The 17,799-nt window shown below is 34.7% G+C and overlaps 1 protein-coding gene across 2 annotated transcripts in view; it reads right to left on the reverse strand.

Moving 5' to 3' along the window:
- The window catches only part of LOC138933926 (A-type potassium channel modulatory protein DPP6), a 48,231-nt gene that overhangs the window by 10,647 nt on the left and 19,785 nt on the right, over positions 1-17,799 (reverse strand). The window contains exon 2 of one of the 2 annotated variants that reach the window (XM_070297178.1): positions 4,092-4,327. In XM_070297178.1, coding sequence (XP_070153279.1) covers positions 4,092-4,184 — 93 coding nt within the window. In that variant the 5' untranslated portion in view covers positions 4,185-4,327. Of the gene's footprint in view, positions 1-4,082; positions 4,328-17,799 lie in introns of both variants that reach the window. The other variant, XM_070297176.1, reaches the window with a different exon arrangement.

The raw sequence follows: 17,799 nt of genomic DNA on the forward strand, positions 1-17,799 counted from the left end.
TTCAAATAAAGCCGTGCATTCACATGCGAATTGTCGCGTATAATTTTATATAAAATTGTACAATTTTGATAAAATATCATTAACAATTGACAATTTATCACATTGCTACAACAATGTCATTAATAATCGATAAGTTAGAAAATTTTGCGGCAAGCAATTGGCACGTAACGATGCAGTTATTAGGAGACGGTCGTAAAAGTGAAAAAAATTGGGACATCGCGGAAAGCTCGATCAGTGCCAAATACCACATCGTTTCTACAATATATAGCTAAAATTCTCCGCATGTTTATTATTCTGTTGGAGAGAATTTAAAATATACTTTTAAATGTGTCCTTTATAAATTCGATAGCGTGAAAGTTATTGCGAATTTTATATACGCGAGCGTGCAAGGAATTGTTTATGAGATTTGCTTCGAATAGAAAAATACTATAAAAACAAAATTGTACAGTACATAGCGGAGCAATAATTAAATCGTCGAGTAAAGCCTGAGTTTTAAAAGTAATAAAGCTGCGATTGCGCTTATCTTCCGAGAGATTAGTGGAGGTGTTAGCCATGACTGCTTCTTCTTGTTTTTGCGCCCCCGTCGCGAGAACAAAATCCATTGATTTCGTCACAGACAATTATCGATTATTGTCATTACTTTGAATTCACGGCGGCACAAATACGTTTCACTCGACACTAATAATTAATTCATCCGCTGAGGAGGCACAGATGCGCTGACCGGACTGCTGAGCGCCTGTTTCTGCCAAGAGTATTTCAGCCTATTGCCGTCCACATTTCACAACTCTCCTTCTCTCTCTCTCTCTCTCTGCATATATATCCATATATATAATATGCACTAATATATACATATATATTTAAAATAGTAAACAGTCGTGCCGCGCACGTTCATATTCACATGCGTCATTGCACCACGTGTCGAAATATCGCATAGCTCCTCGGCGACGACTAATGTCACTTGCGATCGATTTGCGCTTCGCGAGAAATGATCGATGGCGCGATAACGCCCGAACAATGCCGATCGACGAACGTAATTCCGCAGATTAAATTGCTCGTTTACGCGAGCTTTTTTTAACTAATCGTATATGAGATTTTTTCGAAAGCAGGAGGAGACACCTCCGTTATTTTTTTTTTTTTTTTTTTCTTTACTCGGACAGGAAGTTCAAATAGGTGACATGTACGCTGCCCACCTATCACTCTCTCTCTCTCTCTCTCTCGGGGTCACGGAATCAGTCGGGCAAAAGGGCCGATAATCGAGCATAAACAAGCCGCATCGTTCAATTGCTTTTAGAGCATCGAAATTCCTTCGATAGTTCGCATCAATAATTTATAGATTTGTAGTGTATAGATAACGTGCTCCGATACGATTGGGAGAATAGCGAGAACGAAAAGAATTTATCTTAAAATTTATCAAATATCTGTAAAACGGACGTTAATTCCAAATGCATGTGTCTAATTGGAAATAATTTTGCGAAAGTTTCGACGTAATGATAAACGAGGCGAAGCGGTTTTAGATGTAACCGCAGTCTGAGAAACGGCAACTACGAACAGAAATCAAACTGAGGATTTCTCTACATGTTGGCTGCGATACAATAACGGGTTCAGGGACTAGCGTGCGCGTTACTTACGAAACTATAGCCAGTGGTGTAATAGGTGTAATAGTTTCCTACCGTGGGCGTCTGTTCAAATTAAAATGAACACCGAGCGTATTTTAAATATTTTATGCGAAACTCGTTTCCGCATTTCCTTCCTTTAGAATGACAACGGACGCATTAGTATACGCGGAACGTTACATAAGAGCAGTTAGAGTATCACCGAAAGGATAAGTATCGCCATTAATCGCAAAATGTTTTGGTACGTTGGTCAAAGTGTCTTTAATCAAGAGTCGAGTGACGTTTAACTCGGAGAGTAACGTTCGTTGACAATTTATCGAAGATCTCTGTGACAGTCCAAGAGCCAATATCACACCCGAGCAGATACCGGCGGCCACCCGTTAGAACGAGCGAATAAAATAGCATTGCTGACATTTTGCGGCTTTGCTAAGAGTTTGCCAGGTATGCTTTCTTTTGTACGTATGTATGTGGGTGTATACGTGCACATACATATCAAAAGGGGAAAATGTAGCCGCCTCTGTCGCTTTCATTTTCCGTCCTTCTCGCTCGTTAGCTACGGATTCGTGGCGCGTGTTATCAGGTAATCCAATAATCAAGTTACTCTATGTTTGTGTATATTGTTAGCTAACAGGAGTTTCCCGATTCTGTCGTCGGAATCTCTCTACCTCTGTTGCCATGTGCTCCTTGTCCTCGTCAGTTCTGTCTTTCTATTTTTCGCTCGCTGACATGGCGAGTGATAAATTCGTTTACGCTTGTAGGTATCGACTGAATTCTACAAAAATCACATACGAAACAAAAGCGACAGACTGATCGATTACGCGATGTGTAGTTTCCTATTAAAAAATTGTTCGAGAAACGATTAAAATCAGTTACGTCATTAATTAAATTGACTTTTTTTTTGTTTCTGATTAAGAATAAATAAAATGCAAAGATGATTTTCATATAAATGAAAAGTATAATATATCACGAATTAAAAGGGGTTTCCGCGTTTATATTTTCCTTGGTTTCAACGAGTGTAAAAAGTCTTTTTGTGAAAATTATCGGATTATCAACTTTTCTCAATTCTAAGAAAATGGCTGATAAATTTAAATATAATTAAACTATATATATATATATATATATATATATTTTTTTGTGCGTGTTAACGCGAAGGTAAAGAAGAGCAGAAGAAACTTTAACATTTTCCTGAGATTCTTATGTGCTCGTAAACGTGAATGAAAAAGCCGTCTGACGGATAAAGAAAGTATTGTTTTAATGAAATAGAGAAAAAGAGAGAAAGAAAGAGAGGAAAGAGTGTGTGTGTGTGTGTGTGTGTGTGTGTGTGTGTGTATGCTTCGAAGAGACACGCGTGCAAATTTTTCGCGGCTTTATAATACAATTCGCTACACAAGGTAAAATATCACTTGTATCAGTCTAATAACCGTTAAATTAATGACCGTACACTCTATTATTAATTATCATTCTGTTATTCCGAATGGTTGAATTTACGTGCGTTATTACATGTCATGTTTTTACATGCTCGTAGATACGTTGACGGCAAATTAATGAGACTTCGCCATTTATTTAAACGCTCGTCAAGATATTTCTTCGCATTTCAGCATAGACAAACATAATTGACGTCTTCTTCAACACGATCGTTCATAATTTAAAGTCCAAATATCGATTGGTGGTCATTCAATTATTATATTCAGGATAATCGTAAAGAGAGAGAGAGAGAGAGAGAGAGAGAGAATTGGCTCTTTTATAAAGTGTTTCTTTTAACGATTTTTGTTTCTACGAAAAGATGGTAAGAAAGCTAAACTTGTTATAAAAAAAAACTGAATTTACTCATATAAAGACATTATACTTGCAACATATTATGTACATTATTAAGACTTATTTGATTTCTATCGAACGCTATCCTGAAGAACCTTATCTTTTAGCAGATGTTCGTATTTATCAAATTAAATGCAACATATATATATATATATATGTTCACACTTGAACATCTATTACACTTCTATATTGAAAACACATTATATTTATAAATGGAACTATCATATTTCATAAAACTACTTGGATTTATGAAAAATTCATCACAGGGAACTTGATTTTATGCATTCACACAAATCTATTATTTTATACACTAAACAGTCTAGTGCATCGATAATTACTAACATCAACATACAATTTTTATCTACGTTTTTTTTTTTTTTTTTTTTTTTTTTTAATTTAGCAAGAGATAATATCCCCCGAAATACAAACACACAATGCGGGATATTAAATTCCTTTTTTTCTATCTAGAAATTATAAAGAAATTTAAATAAATTTGTAAATGTTTGTAATAACCGGTACTGCATTAACGCGATATTGACTTTTATCAAATATACATCTACATGCATTTAAACCTGATCGTATATGTAGTCGACGAGAGAGAAATACTCGACGATTGGGAAAGGGACCACTTATTGAGCCGGTTGAGCGATTTACCTCTTTTACCTGGGCTGACTTTGAACGGGGATCGGCGACCTGGACGGTCTCATCGGGAGGCAGCCGCCAGGAGTTCCTCTCGACGTTAACGCTGGCGTTCATAGCGGCCTCCTCCTCCGCCTCCCGTATCCTTCGTCGGTCTCAGCCACTTCGTCCTCGCGCGATCGCTTCCCCAAGGTCCCCGGGGTAACCCCCGGGCTACTCCTGGGGCCGAGATTTTATTACACCAATCCACAGTTCTTCACCTAAAAAGAAAACGAGACTTAATAAATTTATAGGGTAAAATATAAAGAAGCGAAAAAAATATACATTGGAATCAATATAGCGAAGCGATTACTCGATGAACTGATAGAAGTTGAATATTAAATTAAAGGATGGAATATTGAAGGACGGCAGAAAGAGGGATAAAGAAGATAGGCTATAAGCTGAGGAGTAGTAGTAATTCAATCTGAGATGAAATTCAATCTGAACTTCGGTACCACAAGTTAAGCACTGTATACAGAAGTAATAGCACATCGATGAATTAAAATCGCGATCAAATTTTATCGGAATGTTGCCAAAGAGAATTATAGAAACGTTTTTATATTTGCGATTCAGAAAGCGAAGGGTATATGAAAAAAATAGCAAATCTTTTAAAACAATGTGTGACTAGTAATTATTTTAATTCGAATGGAATTTTAATTTTCTTCCATCCTTTTTTTTTATTCGAGAAAAAGGCAAATTAACGATTGCTTTGACGATCGACGATGTAATTTTTTTCGAGGAATTTAATATCTTCCGCGATATGATTGATCAATATCCCAAATTCCGCGAGAAAGTTACAGCGTTTAACTCGCGATTTCGCGAAGAAAAAGAAACTTGGTAATCTCGCTGTTCCACTTATTGTGCACATTTTTGTGCAACAAAGTTTCAGCGAGTATGTGTTCGGTAACTGAAACGAGAGAGAGAGAGAAAGAGAGAGATAAGAAGGAGCACCGATTTCGGTTACCGCAAATTTATGGAGGGTAAAAGAAAATGAGAACAAAACTACATTTGTAACAAACTGCAACTCCTGTAGAATTTGTATTTTAACAAGTGATAAATTTATTTTATAACTTGTCGTTAAGTTTGAATTTTAAATACTCATTTATTTACTCTTAACTTAATGAAAGATTACGTATGAATCCACATGATTGTCATGTCACTTTAATGCGACAGTATTAAATTAGAAATAATTTCCTTAAAAATAATAGATGATGCCTGAGATATTTCGTAAAACAAGCATCATGTTCTAACTACATGATTTCGACGGTATAATTAACATATCTAATATATGTGAATTTACACGCCGTCAATCTCTTGTAAGAATATTTTTCTACACTGTTCAATGGTATCTTTAATAGCGCGTTTTCCCGATTATTAAAAATTGCACTAAATAAACATTATTGGCAAACATCGATATGTCAATAGGAGCGCAAAGAAAAGAGATGAGAAACTCCCGCAAGAGGAAGCGAAACAAAGGACATTGTCCTCGTTGTGGGGGACGTGTGAGGATAGCGTGCGCCGTGCTAGCTCCACGTGTGACGTCAGAAGAGTTACGTCAGTGGTGCGGCGGACTGTGTTGGTACATACAGCCTCACGGCAATGCTGGAAATGGCTGCGTTGCGGAAGGGAGGATGTAGACTAGTTGAAAGGTCGTGGAGGCAAAGGGGGTACACGAGTATGATCGAGGAGGATTCGTGGATGCTGCGCTGGACGAGGGTGACGCGAAATAAGGTCGATTACCCCGGATCCATTCCCGGATTTCATTCATCAGTTGCATACAATCGTGCGTGGCTCGTGCGAACTAACGGAATTAATTTTTCACGGTTATAACGAAAAAGACAAAATTGAGCACGGTATATCGATATCGGCGAACTCTCCAATTTGCCAAACTGGAACAGAATTTTTAAAAATGGCGATTACAACGTGACGACACAGTGGTCGCGCCAAGTGTATATTGATTATTGTGGGTAACGTGGCGATAAATTAACGCGGCTGTACGGTTAGTAATACGGAAAAGGAATTATATTTTATCTCCTATGAGAGACAGAGGATATTTTGTACAGTCATAGTAATACGATATATCTGAGATAAAGAAAAATCGTAATAAATCTCCTATAGCCACGTATCTATTGTATTTTAATGTAATATGATTGAGTTTGACCGCGTGATTCGTTTCATATTTTTTTGTTCCATTTATTCGATATATTTCTGTATCGCATTATAAATCAATAACGTTCTTCAATTATAAGAAATGCGCATCGAGTAATCAAATTCTCACTGCGAGCGATGTAAATAGATTCGTAATTTTGCTAAGTTCGTTTTTCGTTTATGAGCTAATTAAGCTCATTAAATATTAGAAGATGCCATCAAAATTTTCGACTGACTGTATATCGACTAAATTTCTTAACACACATGATTCTTATATTATTACACAATTGATTATCGAGATATATATATATATATATAGAGAGAGAGAGAGAGAAAGAGAGAATTTCTATTCCTTCGAAAAAAATTAAAAATTCTTTTATATAAAGAACTTTTATTCTTTATATAAGTGAATCTTCTGCTATCAATATGAGATATAAATATATCGATCTCAATTTTATTAATGTCGGGAACTTTTGCAATATTTTTTCATCGAACGTGTATTACACTTTTTGAGGGCGGAATCCATCTATTTTTGCTACTGTTTGAAGCAGAATGATTATCCCCGAGCCGGAAGATCGAGCAATTTACGCTTCTTCGTCCCTCAGGAAATTCTAAGCTCGGCAGTTCCTTTAATATTGTCTCTTTGTCTGTCACATTTTTGTGAGAAACGTATAGATAGCGGTCGTCTTCATAAGGAAAATAACAGATGTTGCAAAGATCAATATGATCTGATCCGACTTCTCTCTAAGAATGTCTTCTTTCTCTTTCCATCCCTTCCATTAATAATTTTCTATTAATTATTTCGCAACATAAAATTACTCATTCCTTAGCAGTAATTTGCTTGACATTATAACAAGGCACAAACATTTTCTCGAATATTTTAATTTCATGCAAAATTAATACACAATTAAAAAATGTAATTGTATATATTGTAAAACTCGTGTTTCGAAATTTTTCAATTTACCGAAAATGTATCGAGAAAATTATATAATAACGTGTTAGTTAGAATATTTTAATCTGCTATTAAAAAAAAAAAAAAAAAAGGACGATTTAAGAAACAAACAAAGCATTTATTTCTAGAAGCTTAAATCAATTTTGTCTCAAAGCAATCTCGCTTGCTTTCATGTATGCGAATTACACGCATACGCTCTGCTATGAGCGACTGATACTACATCGCTCTTGCTTTTGCAACCACGAGTAAATATCTGACATGAGTTTAAATATTAAACACTTGTGTTTGCAGAATTATAGTTAATATCTAGTCGTTAAAATTATTGATTTTAATTTTGTTTAAAGGTGGAATATGAACGGTAGCGTTTATTCAGTTATCGTCATTACCATCGATGCAGATTACTAGGGGGGAACTGCGTCGAGCTTAAATATTTTTGTTACAGCACAAGTCTCGATAAAGATCTCTAGATTTTATCTTATTTATTTCGCATATTTTAAAACGAATTAAAGAACGCGTATTGTTTTTCCGGGAATAAAAAGGTTTATTCTCTTACAAACAAGGATTGTGTGTAAGGATCAATACTCGGTTTTCTTGTAGACAAATTACTTAATTATAGAATAAAAATTACAGAAAAGAATGTTAGGACGCAAATTATGACACGCATTCCAAAGATGAAGATGTTTTCTATCTTTTCATATAAAAAGAATTTACCACAGAACTTATGATCGAATCAAGATCACGTCAGAACATCTCGCGCGCGCGATGTCTCGTAAATGACATTATACTCTTCGGATGACGATGCAAACGCGCGTATCGCATGTCGATCTCTCAAGCGCATAGTCAACTCTTTCAGCTGCCGGTAATCAATGTTCGTTTACGCGAAAATGCAGTTTGAAAACAAAGCCATTTGTCTGTCCCTGAGAGAAAGGGATGAGCAGCGGCAGCGCGAAAAACGATGACGAATGCGCGACGAAATGAAGCCAGCTTGCACTTTGACGCCGATGATCCTGGATTTGCCCTTTTTTCCCCCAGAAGGAAAAAGATGAATAGTACTGACAAATGATGGTTCAATATCGTCCGTACATTTCGTATGATGAGTATTTTGATTAAAATTCCGATCAAACTTCAAACAGCGAAATTGTCTGACGAATGATCTCACTTATAATTAACTAGAATTAAATTGTATAGCCATTAGACGTTACAATGATGTCGAAAGAAAACTTGTCTTAAATTAACGTGAAAATGATCAATTTACAATGTTAATTACTTTTGTAATTATGAATTAAAGCTTTCCTAAGTGCGAGAAATTTTCATGCTTGAAAAAACATGATACATCTTATAGTTTGACGTGATTCTTACGAAACATCTTCCATGTGTACACATATACTGTACACGGAGCTCGTTCATTACATGCGATCAATCAATATGATGCATGCAAGGATGTATCTCGAGTGCAGTTTGTGTGGTGGATTAAGTAGTAAGTTAAAAAAAAACAACTACAAGGATACTAAAACGGGATCTCCGAGATGGTGAAGAAGAGTGACGTGATGTCGATAAATGGCAAGCAATACCGTAATAAGTATCAATTTACATACAAATGTTATAATAGCGAAATATATAATTATAATTATTTCTTATAATTACGACGACGATGATAAAAGTATCTTTAAAATATACAATATAAGACAATTTCTTATACTCTTTATTTTTTTATTATAATTATATATTTTAAATTTGCTACTAACTTTTGCTAAAAGTTGATGATGAACAAAAGTTTAATCAGATAATTTCAAAGTTAAAATAACACATTAATTAAAAATGAATCAAGTAAATGATAATATAATCGGGCACTCATGCATTTATACGTGGAAGAATAAGCACGGCCATCATCTTATTGTCTTTCAGTCGATTATGTACAGCGAGCAAAAGATTTATCCTTCGATCTCGCAATCGAATCTAAAAGAGACAATTACTTAAGTATAATAGCTTTAGCTAATCGTGGTCGACGAAACGACGGTTGCACTGCAAAAAATTTTAATCGTCCCAATTGCTAACGTCGAATTTATTACGGTAAAATTATCTGATTACGTTTCCGTTTCCAGTCTCGTCAACGAAGATGAATAGATTTCTCTATACACGTTGTCTTTGGAAAGTAATCTATTACAAAAAAGACAAATCGGAGTATAAATCCACGGTAATCGCGTTATCGAAGCTACCTGTTGTATCCATACTCGATACAGCCGATCGATTTGCTCAACAAATACCGTATTAAGGTTCAACATGTTACGATACTAGCGTGAATATCGACATTAATCGGTGCTGTTAATGTTCTCATACGCAGATATCCGATCAGTATTCGCTAAATTTCCCTAGTTACTCGAGAGATTGTTCACACCTAGGTAATCTAGATAACGTCAATAAAAAAATTCGAATAATGCGCCGAATTCACAAACTTGGACATGTAAATCTGGATACGAGAAAATTGAGTATTCTTAGGATCTTCTGTGTGCTCCGCCAAACTTGAGATTGTTATTCGTGTCAGGAAGGTCGACAAGCAGCAGAGACGCGCAAAGACGGCGACGCGCGTCTTTACGCGCGACACAGAAATAAAACGAGAGACGACCTGGCTCGTAACCAAGACGGTTAATCTCGCGGATCACGCCGGACCGACCCGTTCGATGGTTACACAAATCCGTGGAATGTCTCGCCCTATAAGTACGTGCAGCGTGCAACCATGCTTACGAATCGATTCTGTCTGCGCACGTACGATATTTTTTATCTCACAATAGTAGAATCGACTCACAAAGTCAAACTTGCAATTTTATCTTTTTATAAATTATTTTAGGGATGTTTTAGTACATCTTAGTATTTAGTATAATGATTAAATAAGAATAAGATCAAGATTTTTTTTACACGATCTATAACGATGCGAAAGATATTTTAATTATAATTTAATCGTCATATCATAATATAAAAATATTATATCACGATTTCTAAGATAAAGGATAGAGTGTTTTTGAAAATATAATATTTAATTTTTGGAACAAGTTTTATATGTAGATTCAAATTTGTAACAAAGTATACACTAGTAGTTAATAATATTCAAATTTAATATGGCACTGGTTTTTAAGATTGCGTAGAAATAGTATGATACATACGCCCAAGTCAGCGGACTAATTAAAGCATTCCCAACAATTGGCGTGCATTAATTAAACGTGAAATTTTAATTCAATAATTTAGAGAGAATATCTATATGCATTATCGGAATTATGGCAATGAATTCTGCAAGACGGGATCTTGCTCTCGAACCACATTATTTTCAGAAGAAAGAAATTTATAGAACGTGAAACCGTCATATTTTCGTGTGCGTTTACATTTCACCTTGCAACTTATTATAGTTTCTCACCGTAAAAATATTTCGATAAGAAAATCGATATTTTTGTCGCCATCTCCAGACAGTTTAATCCTTTACGCAATCACTCTGTAGGATTTTGGCTTAAGCTCCTTCGTGAATCATCTATATTTCGTGAGGATGATATCAACTCGCGCGGCTCCTGCAGAAATCCATCTTCGTTCCGTTGCAATTTAGATATTTCGCCTTTTCGATGAACCGTCTACATATAGAGTTTACTCATAATCGTGCACCATCCAAAATTTCATCATTTCCCACAACGAGACATTCGATCCTCTCTCAAAAACATTGCGCTGTTCATTTTTCAAAGTTCTCTATATTGCTTTCGCTGAATGATTTTTTCTATCGAACTAATCGTGACATATAAATTGAGTTTTTTTACATCTTTTATTTTTTAATTATTTCTATCTCTTAACTATATAGCTAAACTTCTTTCACTTTGATTATTTGATTTTCTCTCAACTTTTATCGAAAGATAATTCATATAACAATCTAATATATTTCGTCATACATCGAACAACGGATATCGAATAATTTTACGACGACAGTCTTTCCCCTTTGCATCGGCTGGGTGAAGATAGTGTCCTTTTCCGTTCATCTGTAATCTACCCTATATATTTACGATATTTGACTTTTACAAGAATACGAAACACGATGAATACGATCACGGAAGACTAAAATTTCTTTTTATTTTGAACATGGCTTTTTGCCAAGAGAGATCGTATATATTGAAGATCTTCTTTCCTTTCGTCTTCTCCACATTTTCCTGCGATGAAAATCAATCGTAACAAAATTAAAATTTTTCTAAGGATACGAAACGTAGATGAGGGAAAAAATTGCAACGAAAATTAATGAGAGAAAATACGACTAATACGTAAATTTAAATTACAATTACACGAATTTACGAAGAAAGTTTATCTTATTTTAATGTTTTAATATATTCGAGAGAGAGAGAGAGAGAAATATAATTTAAAAATGTAAATTAAATATATTCTCCAAGATCACATGTAATCATTATTTTAAAATTAATTTAAGAAATATTTATTTTCATTTCTACGATTAATTCTTTATAAGTTATTATTTTATCAATGATGTGGAAAGACACACAGTTTGAACTATTAAATATCGACAAGCCAATTATATAATTTGGCTGTAATTTTAAACGCAATGATACATCAAGAAAAAAAAAATGAAGAAAGCTAGAGCTGGGAGAGGTTGTTGAGAAGAAGTTGTCGGGAAGAACAAGCTTTCATGCAAAATTTTATTCTTTCGCGTTCTTTTATTATCGTGTCGTGTAGAATATGAGCAAAGAAACGATGGTGAGAATCGAAGAAAGAAAGAGCGCGATGTAAAAAAGAGCACGCGATACAACGCCAGCGATGCTGAGGGATTCTCAGATTTCCGCAGAATGCGTCCCGCAAAACTTCGCTTGCGCGGAATTTTCTAAGCTTAGCATACACACCGTGGTACTTGAATGCCCATAATTTCGTGTCTGGAATTAATTTGTAACTGAAGGCGCGAGAGAAGGCGTGTACTAACGGAACGGATTTTGCGATGTTCAGCCAGACAACAAAAGAATAATAATTCGATAAGACAAAATATAATTTGATAGTTTATAATACAATAAGATGAGATAACAGCATTATATTTTCAGATTAAAGAGTGGATTCTGTGCACTACAGATCTCGTTGTATGGCCGTTCTTATCGTCTCAGACTATTGTGAGTATCTCTGATATTAAACACGATGGAGTGACAATCTATAAATTATTATCGCCGATACTTTGACGAAGTTCAGAATCTTCGTCGCTATATTATTATCGCGCTATTATCACACGCGGAACACACTTGAACTGTCAAGATTAATTAATACATTTGCGCACATCCAAATTATTCGAGGTAATTATGAAAAATTTATCTCATCGCCGCCGTTCTCTATCTATTTGTGATCTCAAGTCGCAAAAATTTACGCAACTCCCGGTAAAACATGCGTATGAATAAATCTGCGTTGCTTATGATGATTTAAAATTCTTATAAAATGTTCTTCTTCTTTCTTTTTGGCACATTTACCTTTAGCTTTTTATTGAATATTAAAAGAGAGAGAGAGAGAGAAACGACGAATGAGATACAATGGTTAGCTTTATAAATTTCTAAAAGAGAACGCGCTATATTAGCCTTACGTTAAATCAGTACGTTATATAAATTTACAGATCAGCTTCAGAAGTTGAGATTTATGGCTTCGGCATTTCACGTGACGTAGCTATTCCGTTAGCGAAATCTGTGCGGATCGGGTATTCCCTCGTGATTGGTAGGACCGATCGAATACGTCGCGCGAACGTAACGAAGTGCCATATCGGCAACGGAAGACGTATTCGGTGGTTGCGGGGCAGCGAGCGAAGGATAATATCTGCGTTCGGAGTTTGAGCGCGGTCAGGCACGTGATTAATTGCCCGGGTCTCTCGAAACGCTGACTAAAGGCATGGTTTTGCACGTCTGGCGCATCGACCGACTCGCGAAATTAATAACGAACAATATAGATGAAAGGGTAGGCTTAAGGAATTTCCTTCCGATACCACACCCTCTGCCTCTCGTCGTTTACTCCGCCAACTGCAACCCCCGAATCCCCGAAGACTCGTCATCCGTCACGACTATGTGTCAGCGATTTCTGCGGGGAATTATAATCTGATGCCTCGTTTCCCGCGACGAGAACACGGGCAAAGCAACTTTTTTCATCAATCATTTCACAGGCGATTACGCTAATATAAGTTAATTAAAAAATGATGTTTCCTAGAATTCTCTCGATTATAACGAGATATTCAATATTTATCAATCTCATTATTATTTATGTTATACGAAATATTATGTCGAAAATCAGCACATGTTTTACACGTGAAATTTTACGTACGTGTGAAAAGGCATAGTGTCAATAGACCTTTGAATTTCTTTTTCAACGAATACTCATGACTTTTTTAAAACAGAACAGACTTACCAAAGAATTTTCTAATGCTTTTAATAGCTCGGGCGTACAATCTGTATCTCTTCTATCGAAAGAGATAAACGATTTGATATCAATAATCTTTCTATTTTATATTAATGAATTTATGTGTGAATTTTGCCACCACGAGTTTATTCTCTTATAAATATAAACATAATAATACCATTGTAGGAAAGATACGATAAAATGTAGAGTAATGTTCAATCGGAAATTGTAAAATATAGTTAAATCGCACTTTCACTCACTCAACATCGCACAATATTGTAAAACATATAAAACTGGAAATATTAAAAAAGAAGTTAAAAGATAATTGGCTGGCATGCCAAAAACTAACATGCAATAAAACGAGTCATGAGTTTAGCCTAACGATTCGTAGTTAAATCTGACGATTTAACCGATCGATACATTATTTATTATTCATTAAAACGTGGCTCGAACGATGTTTATCTTCGTGAAAAGCGATTAAGCAGATCTCGCAGCTTAGATATTAATAACTTAAATCGCATTCGTCGTCACGTGCTCTTGGGCTCTTCTAATAATATCTCGTCTATTCTTATCAAAATGCATTGCAGAGCAGGTTTACGAGCGACATGAAATATATATTTTATTAAACTATTAAACTAATCGCGACATTATTATTACTTGAACCATAGGAATAATAATATGAATCGTAATGCGCGTGTGTGTGATAATAGTTTCTCTATAAAATTTCTCTCTCTGTGGTTTTGAATCGGTGCAGTTTTTGAACAAATCGAGCCTAGATGTTTGCACTTTATTTAATTCCTACGTATTAAAATATATTATCAAAGTTTATATATACAGGGTGGCCCACATAAAGTGTTACAAGCTAATAATTCTAAAAAATATTTGTCAAAGCAAAAAATTGTTCGTGAGAAAGTTTCATGTTTTTGTGGGGCCTTTCTAACTACGTAAACGTAAAATTGCCCCCGCTCCCCCTCTAAAGAGAGTCGGGGATAACTTCAAAATTTTTAATGGAACCCTTCCCCCCCCCCTCATTTTTTATTGCGTATTTTTATAGCTTATGTCGAGAATTTTTCAAAACACTATAATAAAATATTTTTTCATTGACATACTTTTTGAGTTATTTTAATCTGACATATTTTGATATAAAAAATAAAACAGCTCGTAAAATATTTAGTTTTCGATAATACTTTACCGTAATACTGTGTAAAGAAAAAAAAAATAATAATAATTGTTTAAAAAAATACATTGCAAATAATTACATACTTTTTCTCAAAAACAATATTTTTTTTTTACACTGAATCAATAAATTGATTGGAAATGATCCAATTGTTAGATAAACATTGAAATGTTCCAAGTTTCTTGCCATGCTGCAAACTCGTTTGCATACCTCCTCCATATCTATCGCGGTTCTCGGATGCTATTTAAACTTTAAGTGACTTTGTGTTGAAGAGCTAGCATGCTAATTGAAAACAACGAGTCACCAAAGCGCGACCATAGGCGGGCTAACTATGGCCGAAACGATTCGCGAATGGCCCATTTAGACAGATCAGAATAGCGTGAGAACGGCGATGAAAATTTTGAGATGATCTCTTGCATTCCATGGCACGTTATATGTGCGCGTGTGTGTGTGTGTGTGTGTGTGTGTGTGTGTGTGTGTGTGTGTGTGTGTGTGTGAAACGCGAAAAAAATTTATCATGACATCTAAAAACGTTGTATCGATGTTACAACGGGCACAATTTTGTTTGGAGGAAAATTTATCTCGCAAACTCACACAAATTATTATATAAGCGGACATTCCAAAACTACAATCGTTTCTTTCCTCTTTATTATTAATTAAACACTGACACGCGCGTCCGATCACCAACTATTTCGACGAATTATAGATCGGAACTATGGAATATCAGCGTACCGATAGATTCTATAAATTACAAACTTATAAATGCTTTTCTTGCGTCAAAATAGCATTTAAACGCCCGTAATTTTATAGATATTTTATTTTATGCAATCCTAATGTATAAATTTAATTTTGGCGTACATTATAACGATGAGCAAGTTGACAACACAATCATCCGTGTATTCGAACATTTTGAATATTTATATCCATCTTGAACGTCCATCGGATAATATATTTTGGCGAGTAATACAGTGTAGAGACAGTCGTTGTAAAGTCAGGCACGGTGCGCAAATCGCGAAGCATTGACCGACTGCAGTTGCAACTGCATTGAAATTTTTCACGATCGAGCACGCTCGGATCGACCCGATCATCTTGATTTTTTATCAAACTTGACCGGTCGAAAAGATTTCCAACTCCAAGGAATTCATTGTTGTTATACATTTTTCGCTCATATTCTCACTTTTATCAGTTTAGCCACCCGGAAGTGACTTTCTCGTTCGCTATGCGGGATTATACGATATGTATATCGCGAATGCATAAAAAGATTATTTATAAAGTTTCACATAAATTTTAATCCATGCAAACAATGATTTAAATACTTGATTATTTGTAATTATACTAATTCTTAATATCTAATTTAGTGTTTGTATAATTACTTTATTTACGTCACAACCTTACAGTCCTACTAAAAAATGTATAAGAGTACATTACATCAAATTTTACATCTATCACACTGTACACTTATGACATTAATAGTATTTTACACTATTGTATTATAAAGTTATTAATTTTAAGCAAATTCATAATTTTTTATACACGTTTCCTTTGATATCAATAAATGACATTAATAAATATGATTAAATCAGTAATTCATAATTTTTTATGAATTTGCGAACAGTGCGAAAACACACGTTGTTTCCTTTGATATCAATAAATGACATTAATAAATATGATTAAATCAATAATAATTGAGAAACATAAGTACATTAATGTTGAAAATGATTTCTAAGTGATTTTTCTCCAATATATTGTGTCAATTTAAGTTTTATTTAAAAATCACAATGTGCAGCGTCGAATTCCGTAATAAATGAATTATTTTTTTAGCAGACATCTCCGAAAACAAAATTTACGTTTAGGGAAAGGGACGGCACATCATTTACGTAATTAAAAGAGCGTTGGTCTCATTCGTTCGTTATTTCTTTTCGAATATAACTCTTCGAACTCACGACTGAATAAACATTCTCCCTAGATTTTTTCTCTCATTTTCCATTCCATTTCCTTGCGTTCACCGCTCCATTGTCGCTTTGTTCTTTATATCTATTCTTTTTTTCTCTTTCCTCGATTTCTCATCTTAAGGGGAAGAGAAATAAAAATTTGGGACATGTCAAACTAAAAAAAGAGAAAAAGCGTCAAATTTATTTTTTTTTTTTAATGTCGGGCGGGAGACAAAATTTCTCTCTCTCTCTCTTTCTCTCTCTCTCTCTTGATATATATCGTAATAAAAAGACTTTGTATTACAATATTCTTCGATATACATCTATAATGTAGGCCAAGAGAGCCGACCGATGTATATACAATCAAGTTAATTTCAAGACATCTCGAGGATCGGCTTCATCCTTGCCACAAGACGTCAATTCTAATTCTCGTCTTCTTGCAGTACCATTTTGAAATCAGATTTATCTTCTTTATCCTCTTTGTATTCTAAGAAAGATACATCTATCCTTTCACTGTCACGCATCTTCTTTTTTTTTCTCTTCTTCTTCTTTCTCTTTTCCGTGACATATTTTATTATTTACCCGAATATTTTATTTAATTTTCAATTTTACAAAGCTATTTTATATTTTATTCTCAAGGAAAATATGTTTCTTCTCCTTCTCATTATCATTCTAACTTTCTACAATCTGTATACAATCTCAAAGTACGTGCATTATATTTTTTATAATCATCGATTAATCAAGTAATGCTGTTAATGCTCATGAAAGATTTTTTTTCACCTTCTTTTTTAGGATAATATAATTTTGTTAAATAAATAATCTTTGTGATAGATTGCTGAATGAAAAATACATCGTTATTCAATTCTACTTTTGTTAGCTGATCGTCTTTCCCTTTTTACATTACATATATCTACGCGAGAGTTACACGCGCATACACAAACAACGGCTCCAAGAGAATAGTGGTGACATCAAAATGACAATCTCAACATGCAGATGACGAAAGTAGAACGAGAACCTAGGCCAATCGTGGTAGAGATCTCTCTTTCTCTTCCCTTCTTCTGTAACGCTCTACTCATTCCTTCTTCCTGCTCTTCT

This window comes from Polyergus mexicanus, unplaced genomic scaffold (genome assembly GCF_030449975.1).
Source record: "Polyergus mexicanus isolate NDT 795.1 unplaced genomic scaffold, iyPolMexi1.0 SCAF_6, whole genome shotgun sequence".
NCBI classification, from domain to species: domain Eukaryota; kingdom Metazoa; phylum Arthropoda; class Insecta; order Hymenoptera; family Formicidae; genus Polyergus; species Polyergus mexicanus.